General features: G+C 49.7%; 1 protein-coding gene across 1 annotated transcript in view; it reads left to right on the top strand.

The window, feature by feature from the left end:
• The first annotated feature begins 5,443 nt into the window (after positions 1 to 5,443).
• The window catches only part of LOC144475498 (protein groucho), a 170,741-nt gene continuing 163,490 nt past the window's right edge, over positions 5,444 to 12,694 (top strand). Inside the window, exon 1 of the mRNA XM_078191459.1 lies at positions 5,444 to 6,334. Coding sequence (XP_078047585.1) covers positions 6,272 to 6,334 — 63 coding nt within the window. The 5' untranslated portion in view covers positions 5,444 to 6,271. The remainder of the gene's footprint in view (positions 6,335 to 12,694) is intronic.

The raw sequence follows: 12,694 nt of genomic DNA, 5'->3' as shown, positions 1-12,694 counted from the left end.
GGCAATAACTCTCCGCCGCGCGACAAAAGCCACGCTCAAACGGCGACGAGTCGAAATCGGCCGCGGGGGAAACATTTTAAATCGAGCACGTAAGAATTTATTTGCCAACCGGACGAACAAAAAACGCGTGCGCGCCACCACCCGCGGGGTCCCGCGATCATCGAAAGGACCCCGGCACACTGAGATAAACCGCTACAGTTGCAGCCGCCCCGTGCGCGAGGGTATTGCACGCGGGCACACGGGCGCGACCGGTTGCACGCACGCACACGCACACACACACACACACACGAGGAGACAGGATCGCGTGATTTAATGGTGAAGTTATTGCCAATACCAAATACGGAGGTTTCGGTGTGGAAACCGGATCGTTGTATCAAATAAAACCGGGTTTTGCGATAATTAACGAAATTGAAATTGCGGGAGACATTCCCACGCCAGTGCGGTTCGAAGGCCACGGACCCGGTCTGTAAAGCGAGTAATGCTTGGACCGGGCTCATTAATTAATCCTCCTTCGTGGAAAAAAAAGGAAAGAAAGGAACCGGGGGGGAACCGAGGAGGAAGGGAGCGGGAGCGAGAGAGCGAGGGATCCGGACAGAGGGGAGATGGAAAAGAATAGGGGAGAATGGGGAAGAAGCAGGACTCTGCAGGGTCTTTCTCGGGTTACCTGGCCGGGGCCGGATCCATAAATACACTTCGCCGTGTTAATTCCGTGTGCCGAGCAAGGGGCCGAGCCACTACCGGTATTAACGAAGTCCACGACGCGCGGTTACACCACGGCGAGAGCCTGGTGGGGATAATTTCGAGCCAACCCATCCCGGAGTCGGGAGCAATTTGTCTCCGGGCGTTGGATAAAACGTCGACGGCGGTGTGTTATTTGTAATTTGGATAACGGTACGCCGCGCTGCCAGAACCGCGGAAGACATTTGTCACCCGTGAGTACGTCTGCTAGATTCGTTTTCAGACGGAGTCGCAACGTGATATTTTGCCAAAAGAGTCCCCGTGTTCGATTCCAATTCCGAATCCGGATCCGAGTCTACCGTCCTTTCCCGGGACGTCATTCCTCACCTACGTTCTACGGTTTTTCTAGCCACCTGCTACAAGCATTCCTGTTCCCGGTGTGCCGCGCACATTCCGGCGTTTTCTTCGACTTCGGTTGTTCTACCTTTAAACGCAGTCGCTAATTGTATAGGAAGCGATCGGTGAAATCGGCACGGCGCGCCCCGTAATCGCGGGCATATCGTCGTCCGAGAGTCGATCGGCCTTTCTGGAGCAGCTGTTTTTCCTTCGTGACCAAATATTAGCCATCTGTTATTCCCCGATACGATCTCCGGACCGGAATGGGGGCCCGGCCAAAACCTAGGTGGTTCGTTTGGAAATTCGATCCATGACCATTATACCGAATCCGAACGGTACGTGCCGCAGAGGTAGAAATGTTTCTCGGAACATCGACTTTCCGAAACGAAAGTTCCGGACGCACCTTACAAGCATTATTTGACCAAACGCCGTGATCGAAAATGTTCGCCGGAAGCGGCTAGATAAATTGAAAAAGCGACGAAACCGACGAAGAGAGGGAAAAGATTCGTGACCGAATAAGATTTGATTATACGCGTTTGGTAAATAAGTTTTTCCTTCGCGTACCGAGTCGATCGGTGTTTCCTCGACGTACGTGCAAATTGCCGGTTATTAACCAGCGATTCGACGTTCGGTTACCTATTTCGAGGATCCGCCGCGGACACGGCTCTTTCAAACGTATTAATGGCCTGCCCGCGGCGCTCGATCATCCTCGCAAATCCTCTTCGAGCCGACGAGACGTACGTACTCTCATTCAAGCAGAAGTCAAGCTCTTAGATCTTCCCCCTCGCGCGGCAGATGAAGTGGACGTTGGTCCAGAAGAGGCGGTTGCTCAATGCACTCAGCCAATTATAATTAATTAAACCAGCTCCTCGACGTTTTTCCCAGCGATTTTCCGGCCAGGAAATTCTCGCGCACAATGGCTACAAATAGAAGGCCGGCCGCTGGTGCAATGGCAGCCGATGTAATATTTACATTGCGGCGGACGAGTTCTTAGCGGGAACGCAACGATGACTATTATAAACTCGAGAACAAGCATGTGATTTAGTGCACCTGTTCTATCCGTACAAATTATCTATTCTGTACAACAACATAATCCGACGTGCGTATTACGAGGAGTCAATTTTAGCGGAATTACGACGGAAATACACGGCGGTGACGCGCGGTTATGCGGAACACGGGCGGCTTGCGAGAGAAGAAAAAAAAAATAAGAACGACGAATCGGCGTTCGAATTTTCGGGTTTTTCTGGGTAGTACATAAATTTCGGTACGTGACGAAAGCAAATGAAAGAAGCAGGCGAGCTCCTCCGGAATTGGCGAGAGAAGTTCGCAGCGACGCAAAGGGGTCGTATTCTTCGTGCGGTTACCGAGGTCGCCGCGGGTTGAGAGCACCGGCGCGGTTAGCCGCAACGACCGCAGCGACTGGTTCTGCCGCCTGTCGGCGTCTCGCTCACCCTCGCGTTTCGCGATATACTGCGGCCTCGCTTCCTCCCGGTACGTTCATCTTCGTCCTACTTCGCCCTTCTCCCTCGATCTCTCCTCTTTACTCTCCGTAGCTCAGCGTCCATGGTCGTTCGGTGAGCACCGAGCCGCACCGAGGACACGTATCCACCGAGCGAACACGGGCGAACACGCAAACCGGCTGCGGCAGGCGGCAGGCAAGGCGGCTCCGCATAAACCGCAGCCGACCAAGCGCGACCGACAGCTTCGCCAACACTCCACGGCAGTGCCTTATATTCCTTCTTCGCCCCGTGGAACAAGATAAAGAGCAAGGAAACCAGACAGCGCGAGTTAGAGCGAGACGGGGAAAGGAAGGAAAACGGTGGAATCAGCGGGATCAGGGGCGAGCGAAACGGGTGACGGTGGGAGGGGAGGTGAAAACGCGTAGTCTCTGTGCACATGGCACAAAAAGTTCATGGTTGGCGATAAACAGAACTACCATCGCATCGTCACTACGGCGCGTCACGTATTTATTTCATTAGGAGGGTCCTGCACCGGCGCCTTCGTTGTGCGAGCGAAAGCAACCGAGAGGGGCAATAGGGAGGGGAGAAATTGTACAGAGTGCTTTTCTGTACATACGTATGTATATATATCCCATCCCGCGTTCCGCGAAGCATGACAATGGGGTTTTCTAATCCTCCTTTGGATTAAGGGTCGAAAGCAGGGCTCGGTGCACGCTGGCGGCAGGGCGAGAGAGCTCCAGGTAATGGGATCGACGTTTCGTTATGTTACTTTTCCATTCTCATCCTCGGCCTCTATCCTCGGCCGTCCCTCCCTCTTGGCTGCCCCACACAACCACGGCTGCGCCAGCCTTTGGTGTCTCGGTTCGTAGGATCCATCCCGCAGAGCCCTCCTCCTTCCTACCCGGTCCGTGTTTTTCCTCATGTAGCCCCCTATTTTTCATGTTTCGCTGCGGCTTCGCGTAGCACCTTCATTCCGTATAGGAACATCCGTGGGGCTCGAGCGACGCTCCGCGCGGATCTAACGTACGACCGTCAGTTCAAAAAGTTTCGCTCCGATTGGCCGAGGTCGCGCTTTCATTCGACTCTTTGCGGCGGCTGTAGGACCTGGTGGGGACCGGTGCTCGCCGATTGGCGAAGTAGCGGCTAGACCCGGCCGGATTGGTCGAGGCGGAGGGTATAGTCCGCGCGGAGCAGTTCCTTTACGAAGCGAGCGGACGATAGCGGCAATCAAGTAGGAAACTGCTTGGGACTGTGTGCTGCACGATATTCACATAGGGGCACCCCCTTGCCACACGCATAGGATCGTGCTCGTTACACACGGATACCGGGACACAATCGCATCGGCCGCTTGTGTATGTATTCCATCCACACTAGCGTTCTCTCTTGCTCTCACTTTATGGAGGTACGTTGTAGGGGTTGGGAAAACGGGTGGAGGCGCCATATTTGTGGTGGTATGGGAAGTAAGGGAAATCACGAGTGGCGAGAGAGGCAGCTAGTCGGCGGAATGGTCGGGAGCGAACGGGAAAAGAGTAGAGAAAGAAGGACGGACAGAGAAAGAGAAAAGAGAACAGAGGGGAAGGAGAGAGTTTATGCGGACATCCGTGTCAGCCCGGTGACGGCCATTTTGTGAAAAACTTTCGATTTGTTTGCACACGTTGAACGAGCAAAGAGAAGCAACTAATACCTACGCGTATGCATGGCACGCCGTGTTGTCCTCTCGTTTATTCGACCGTATCTGCGGGACCGAAAACTTTCGGGGCTCCGGAGTCTTCGTGCTTCAACTTGCAAAAATCGTCGGACGTATACACTCGTTGAATACACGATTCCGCGTTACAATATTACCCCGGAGGTAACGATGTATCTGTATCTGTATTACTCTCCCTCTACTCCCCCACTCAATCGTATCTGTTCGGCCCAAAGTACCGGCGAAGAGATAATGGGGACAGTACGGAAAGAAAGCACGTATTCCGAGAACCATTCCCTCTATGTCACCGGCTGGTTCTTTAAGATTGATACTTTGAATCGTCTAGATTCCGTAGGTAGTTGAACGTAGTCAACAAACATTATTTGCACACACTCGTTAACCGTGGTATCAGCGACGGCGGTCGAATGGAAAAAAACGAATGCAATCAACGTTGATAAACGAGCGTGTTGTGTCATCTCTTATTGACATACAAACAGTGAGCGATCGTGAAATTCTGTGTAACATCGATGCGAACCGAAAGAAAAAGAAATTGCCACTTGCAGAACAACGTGTTACGATGTGACGAAATCGGTAGAAATACCAACCCCTCGTCCCCTCTCCGCCCCTCTCGAAAAAAAAAGACAAAGAAACGAGGGGGTCTAGCAGTAAACGTTCCGCCACACCGTGCATAATAGAATCGATGTATCGTGCAATCGCGTCATGCTTAAACGTGAATATAACCGTTCATTTTAAACCCGATTAATTACGGTCAACTAAAACGGCCCTGAAGGCGTACTCCGGTCACTCGCCGTGTCAACATGGCACCGAAATCACAATGAACGTATCCGAGCCTCATCGCCGGTCGATAAACCAGATCAAGTATACGATAGAGAGGACAGGTGCTATGAAATAGAGAGTGCCAGAAAGCAAAAAGCGAGAAAGAACAAGGAGGGAGACGGAAAGAGAGGCAGGAGGAAGGACGGTACCGACGTTTTAACGAGCCGTGATTTTCGTGCTCGCCTTTTCGAGACCCTTACGTAACGCGACTTAATTGTGAAGGAGCTATCGCGCCGGTTAATACGAGCGTCGAGAACGAGGAGAGACATTCGAGGGGGTGCTTGGCGGGTTTAACTGTGGAGTAACGGCCTGCCGAGGTGGGGGTACAGAAAGATTGCATTGGAGGGGATACCATCCCCACCACTTGCTCGTCCATCAGTCGGTCCGAGGCCGTTGTAGAGAGAGGTTTGTTCTTGCTGTTCGTCTGTGCTTTAAACGTTCGTGCTCGCTTTCACGTTTTACGTTCGACCGGTTTCTTTAAATCGGTGCTCGATCACGATTCCTGGACGCGCGTCATTCAATACCCGAAGCATTCGCGCGTACCAACGGAAAGACGTGTGCAGTGCTAGTGTTGGTAAACTTAACCTCAAAGTGGCGGCGGGCCACCGTCTTGCCTGTAGTAAACAACTAAAGTGTAGTGTGTCTCTGTGTAATGGTGTAACCACGTTGAGGAAGTGAAACCGTGGAATGAGAGTTTCTTTTCTATCGTCCGATGCCAAGGAAACGAGAATCCATACTCGGCAATTTTCATAAACGCGGTGGTTAATATCGCTCTGTTTTACCGACCGTAAAAAGGGCACGCCACGCTCTCGGTGCCCAACGGGATACTTCGTGCGGCTGGCGTCGGCGTCATATATAACCTCAAATGAACGTAACCGGCGATAGAAATAGGTGGTGATACTGAAAGTAATCGATCGGGACGGGGCTATTGTTCACGGTGAGAATGCGGTAGTGACAGATCGTGGATACACCGATGGATCATCGTCGTGCATCCGAGGCGGGGACCTTCTCGATCGAATCGCGTCGACAGAGCCGTCGGAAGGGTCGGTCGTTCTCGTAGCCCGCGCGGGCAATTCAAATCGGTTTTTGTTTATCGTTTCTTGTTATATCCGTTGACATCGGTGTGCTGCGTGACATGAAGCGTCTCGTTCGCGTGATTTAAGAACACGTACTACAGTGTTTCTATTTTCTATTAGTTAATCACCACACAGGAACCATGTATCCCAGTGCTGCCGGAATCAACGCCGCCGCTGTGGCTGCCGCTGCTGCCAGGCATCCGGTGAGTGTAATATCTTTTTCTCCGCAACGATATTCGTCCGATCGAAAGCACCGGCCGAAAATGTATCGATTTCTAACGGGTGACGAACGGAGCTGGTTATACAATACGTTTTCGCACAGACCGTTTGTTTTTCGACGACCGAGTCTCGAAGCATTACGTCTTTATTATGCGGTTCGAGCAATTTGTACGTCGTAACGCGATCTCGACCGTAGCTGGACTTGGCTCGAATTTCAGCGTGTACTTACGTACCCAGGCGTATGCTCGCGATTCTGATCACGTCCAGTGGCGTAGAAACGGTGTGTAGCACCTTTCGATCATCTATCGGATTACGTTTCTGGAACGTGGGGCGAGGCGAGCCTCGTCGAAACAGGATCGCGTGTGTTTTATCCGTCGGCAGGATGGAACGCACGTCAAAACATTCGATCAAAATAGAAACTCGCGGTGCGCGCGGTTACCAAATGCGATAATAATACCGAATGCCACCGTCGCCGGTTTCTCGATGCCCTGCTTGGTTTGCTGCTAATGCGGTCACGTGCGTCGCGGTACACACATTTATCATGGTTCGCGCGTACGTTACATGCACCGGCTGTGTATACGTGTCGGATACACGTGCCTCTGGCACTGTGCGCGCATACGTGTGTACATACCTTCTAGACTTGTTTCGAGATTTCGAGATATCGGTGGCCGTTGAACGGCGAACAAGTTCCGTCCCGCGCTCTCGCGCGGTACGGTCACGATTTTGAGGTTAGGTTCCGTACCGTGGAAAAACCGTTTCGTCTCGGTTGCGCGGATTCTATTGATCCGTGAATCGAAGACGATCAGCTGCGGGCCCCTCGTTTCTTTCACGTCCCCTCCCACGGCGCACGGATTTCATGACTGATCTTTAATAGCAGCTGCGATTAAACCGTCTCGCTCGTTGTAACCATGTAACCACAACGCTGTTCCGAGATCGATTGACCGTGTGCGCGTATCTGCGCGCGAACTTACACATTTATCTTGGAGCGTGATTCCGCGCTGTGTTTGGAGTCTATTTTATTGTAAATAAACTTCAACTATTTTAGCGTTTGGAAAGCTTGACCCGTTAGAACATTTTATATTTATTAACTGTGTATTTTATATTTATTAATAGTGCTGAAGTATTACTTTCTTAGTGCATGCAATTTGTGTATTTTGAAACGCACGTTTCTTTGAGTAGAGAAATTGTGAATTATTTTCATATTTTTCTTTTTTAATTTCAAAAAGTTTATACGTATGTAGAATAATGTCTGAAACCAATTTTATTGCTAGAAAATTGTCAAAAATATATTTAGAAGCTTCTATGTCAGTCCAAGTTCCAGCGAATAAGACGTACGTCATCCTCGATCGATTTACAGGCACGGTAAACGATCGGCGAGATATAAAGGGGGCGGCGGCGGCGGTGATTTAACCGGTTTAAATGGATACAATATATTTATTCTAATACGGATTACAGTAATGCCGGCGAGAATGTGTACTAATGCCTAGGAGTCGGCGGCGTGTTCGGGATCGACGGGAACGTTGAAGCACAGCGTAAACGCACCGTTCACAGGAAGAATTACATTATTCCCGTTGCCATTATACCCACCTCGGCCCGATAATCATAATAATTAGAGACGAAAGCAGGAAAAAAAAGTCACCCATTACTCGCCGTTGTAACGGTGTGTTGTTGTCGAGGCGAAAGGGACTCTCGGATAGAATAATGAAAGCTTCATCTGGCCCATCCCTAATAACAGGCGTTACACCGGATGCGGACCGGCGATATTGTAGCACGTGGTGAGCAGCGAGGGAAAAAGAGAGCAGAGGGGACACGACGTAACAGAACGGGACGGAGGTAGGCGACGAGGCAAAAAAAAAATATAAAACATGCGCCGGCGAAAGAGTCGTGGCTCTGTGTGTCCCCTTTCGAAAGGCGGCGACAATGTTGTGTGTGGAAAAGGGTGACTCTGTCGAGTGCCGTGGAGTAGCGAGAGCCAGAGACGAGAGACGTGCGGACAAGGACGAAAGTTGTTCCGGCGGTGTCGCGTTGTCTCGCTTCCGCCGTAGCGGGTCGCGTCGGTGGCGGAACACGTGTACGCGCAGATGGTCGGAATTTCGATCCGGATGAAAAATTTTCAAACAACGATTAAAACGGATAAAACGTTCTTTCTTGTGCCCGTTCATTGGCGAACTTTCATTTCGAATTCGATTCGCTTGCCGCGCGGGTGCCCCGCCGTACGGAGTAAACACTGCGAATCGACCGTTATTACACTGTTTGTAGTCGTTATCTCGTATTCAAATAAAATTTTTAATATCCTGGTGTTAGGCGAACATCCCACGGCGTGAACCGCGGCGGTCCGTACTCTCCATCGTATTCCGATTTGACAAATATTTGATAGGTTTAATCAACCCCCATGCGCGCCGGCGTTTCCTATAAATGCAGTTTCGCATGTGCACAGCTGGAAAAACTTTCGGGATCGCGCGGATTGGGTAGCGGGCGTACCTGTTCCTCGGGTTTGCTCAGCGGACTTTTAATTTCAACCGCGCCGAGTGCTGCTTTCGCATAGGGGCTTCTCGAGACATAACACTTGTTGAGGCCACTTTGGTAGTCAGGGTAAATCACCGTTGATTATAACCTCCAGTTCGTTTGTTGCAACAAAATTGTGCGCTGGAAATGAGACTTTATCGTGGCAAACACGACTCTCCCTTCTGCAAACTCGCGTTGCTATTTTAGAATTCGTAGGAAACGTTACGGACACGCTGGCAACCGTCTAATGTGCACATTAATTAACATCTAAGGTAATTGTTGGGAATAATCTGTTTGGAATTAGTTATTACGTATGTAAAAATAGTCGACATTCTCCGCTGGATAAGAACGATTATTCATCCGATTAAAGCGCTGATTCTTATGCAAAATAAACATTGTATCAATTGCTAGACAGATGAGCCAAGAATAACTTTCCTTGTTCCTTCGATCATAAGCTGGAATCTAGTACACAACACTCGTGTTTGCCATAATAGCGTTAAATCCGCTGTTTAGTTACGGCTTAGTATTTCATTTATCTATTATTAAATTATATCTATCCCTGAATAATTTTTTTACACAAACTCTGTGGTGACACAAAGACAAGAAATTTCTGGAACATCGCGGATGACTGTGATTATTGACACGGGAGCTCAAGCCGTAGATAAAAGGTGCGACGGTGACTGACGATACATAATATAAACAACGGGAGAAGGCAGATGTTTGCCCTGACAATAATCGCCTTATCGCCTCGCGGAGGTGCGAGCGGAGACCGCTGAAAGGAGCAGGGCGATATAAAGAAGTTGTTACCAGCACACGTTCCCCCGGCTCCTTAGCATAACGTAAAATGTACAGCGACGCGGCGGCAGCGGCGAGGTTGAAATCTCCGATCGTGCAACTCTACCGGATACCTTTGTGTCCGGCCTGTGTATACCTGAACGAATCGCTCGAATTCCGTGAACCGATGTCGAGAGGACTATAGGCGGTAGGAAACGTTTCCAACGGAACGGGTACGATAATCGGTCGATTTTAAGCTTCAAAGCTGTCTGGCACGCGGCGAGAGAGAGAGAGAGAGAGAGAGGCGGAATCGAGTCGCGCTGTCGGCACGGAAATACGGAATCATAGTGATATCTTGAGCGTCACGTCGTCCATTATGCTGATGCGCCCGGTAAATTTCACGCATTATACTCCCATTATACGTTTCCTGGCCGAGTGGAATCGCGATCTCGTGCTCCCCGCGCTCGCGGTAATTACACGCTACTGCTTCTCGTTCGCCGGGCGAGCGGGAAAAGGAAGGGGTCGGCGGGAATTGTTTTAATTCCTGCGATCCCCTTTCTCCTCTGTTCCAGCTTTGCGTTCGTATAATCCTTTCAATTATTTATACATGCAAAAGACCGCGCTAAGTCTCGTGCTGCGTTTCGGACACCGGAGCGCGGAGAGGGTACTGCTATTTTTGTGTGCGACGACGGATTTCGTGCTCGACGCTTCCGAATTCCTCCAACTAGCGCACCGTTGTCGAAAATCATTATTATTTTGTAATTACCGCAGCGCGATGCTTGAATTTATACGATTAATTCCTTGCGTTGAAATGCGACGATGTTAGTGTATAGATTTAGGCGTTTAGCGGCGACGGGTTGTTTTTCTTACATATGATCAAAAATATCTTGGCAATAAGGAAAGTGTATCAACATATTTATATAAAGTGTATTAACATATTTTTCGTACTCATCCAGTACTTTGCATTCGGTGTCTATAACTTTTTGCGCTATCGTTCGCGAAATTCTTGTACACTGTCGAGCAACGAAAGTTTCACGATAAAAGCTCCGGAATGAGCATGGAAAACGGTTACGTGTTAGGTACGATAGGAACGCAGCGATGCCGTCTACTCAATAACGCACGATTCAATTTGATCTGACGCGTTTATTCGGCACCTGGGGAGGGGCGGATCCCGTTCCCAGCGGATGCAACATATTGTCTCTTCCATTACTCTCTCGAACCGGCGCCCTCGAGATTCACTTACGCCGGCTGTCGGTGTTATTGTACGCGGAACAACCGTAAAAATCTCGTCGATAAAAGCAGGATGGAACGTATCGGAGCGCCGTTAAATGGTGGCGCTGAGGGAAGGCGTGGAGGAGAAGGAGGAGGAGGAGGAGGAGGAGGAGGAGGCCGCAGCACGAAGGCTCCTTTCCCCCGATAAGAACTTTGAGCGAGAGAGCATAAAAAGACGATTCTCTGCCGGCGCAGGATACCGGCGTCGAGGCCCTTGAAATGGATATCGATAAGACGTTCGATTTACTCCCGCACGCCCGTCTCTCTAGTTTTCCCCTCGATGGAGCGAAGATAATTAAATCGACGGGACAGTCTCTATCGGTGGCTTCCCGTTTATAATTGTCATTTGTAAGAGTTCCTAATGGGTCTCGATGCTCGGGCCGACGAAAGCCCGGCTATACACAGCCCGCGCCGGGTAGCGGCTTATTACGTTAAATGGTTTTCCTCCGACCAGATACCGTGGCGAATTAATCAGAAGAGATTGCTCGAGGGATCCCAACCCCCGTCGGCTCCCTCGGCGTTCTTTCACCTTTTACTTTCTCACTTTCGAAAAAAGACCGGCCGGGACACACGGTTTAGCTGCAGGTGCTCGGGGGAAACGTATAATCCGGGGGTAGCCGGGCGAAAGAGGCGAACGGCTGCAACCGGAGAGAGAGCATCCCTCGGCTCCCCATCCCTTCGCCGAAATAATCCCCCTAACTGGCGCAACAATGGCCAGAAACGAACCCCCGAGCGTGAACCGTAATACCCGAGTCCTCAGGGTGCCGTAAATTGGTCCACTGGGAGAGCAAAGGAGGAAGGGCTGCGTGGAGTGCTTTATCCACGGACCCTCGCGGTTACTTTGCCACCCCTCCGTTTCTGTCTTCTGTTTCAACGAGGAACATCCTAATCGAAGTCCCGCGGCGGCCCCGTTTTTTCCTCTCTTTCTCTCTCTCTCGTCTCATTGCTTTTCAATTATTCTGTTGGCTGTTTGTTGCTGCTCCATTCCGAGCCTCTTTCGCATCGTTCCTTCCGCGTCGTTGCTGTCCTCTTCGCTCGGCAGATTCCATATCGTTCTTCCGATCAAGTCTACCGTGTCGGCGGCGTGAATCGGCCATTTTATTCATTATTTCTTTGGAATTGATGGATTCAATCTTGGAACGGATCCTTTACACGTTCAGTGACGAACAACAACCTTATCCACGAGATAAAGATGATAATAACATTCAGGTTGTTGGAATAAATCATGATAGAAATGAAGTTCAAAACCTTGTTAAAAATTAGTGACACGATTGAGTTTATTTAAACTTTTATATTATAACATACGTTCGAAAGAGAAGTTTATTTAAACTCACAGAAATATTTTACTGTTACGGTAGAGTTCTACGGTTAATAATAAATCGTTCGTACAACTCTCATTCTATTTGATAAAAAGTTTGGTTATATTCGTGTTACACAACTTGTATCCATTTATTGTTCTAAAAAAAATATTTAAAATAAGAGCATTATTTTTTTAACACAATCAGCATTTTTGTTTGTAACAATTTTTACAAGATTTACCCAAAAAAATGGAAATGTGTTTGAAAATCCTCGGTATCACCGAGATTACAGAATCTCTGCACAGTCCAGTTGTTATTTCACGATCAGATTGGATCACTCTGCGCCACCCTTTTATGTAACCTCGAATCGAGGGTGTAAATTGCAGGCAGGGGTCACCGAACAAGGGTGCACCGATGGAGGTCCGGTTGTTTCCGATGCCGCGGCACGAGTAACGAGGTGAAAATTGATCGAAGCATATAAATTGGTCACGAGAA

Source organism: Augochlora pura, chromosome 2 (genome assembly GCF_028453695.1).
Source record: "Augochlora pura isolate Apur16 chromosome 2, APUR_v2.2.1, whole genome shotgun sequence".
In the NCBI taxonomy this organism is placed as follows: Eukaryota; Metazoa; Arthropoda; class Insecta; order Hymenoptera; family Halictidae; genus Augochlora; species Augochlora pura.
This window is presented reverse-complemented; position numbering and strand designations above follow the sequence as displayed.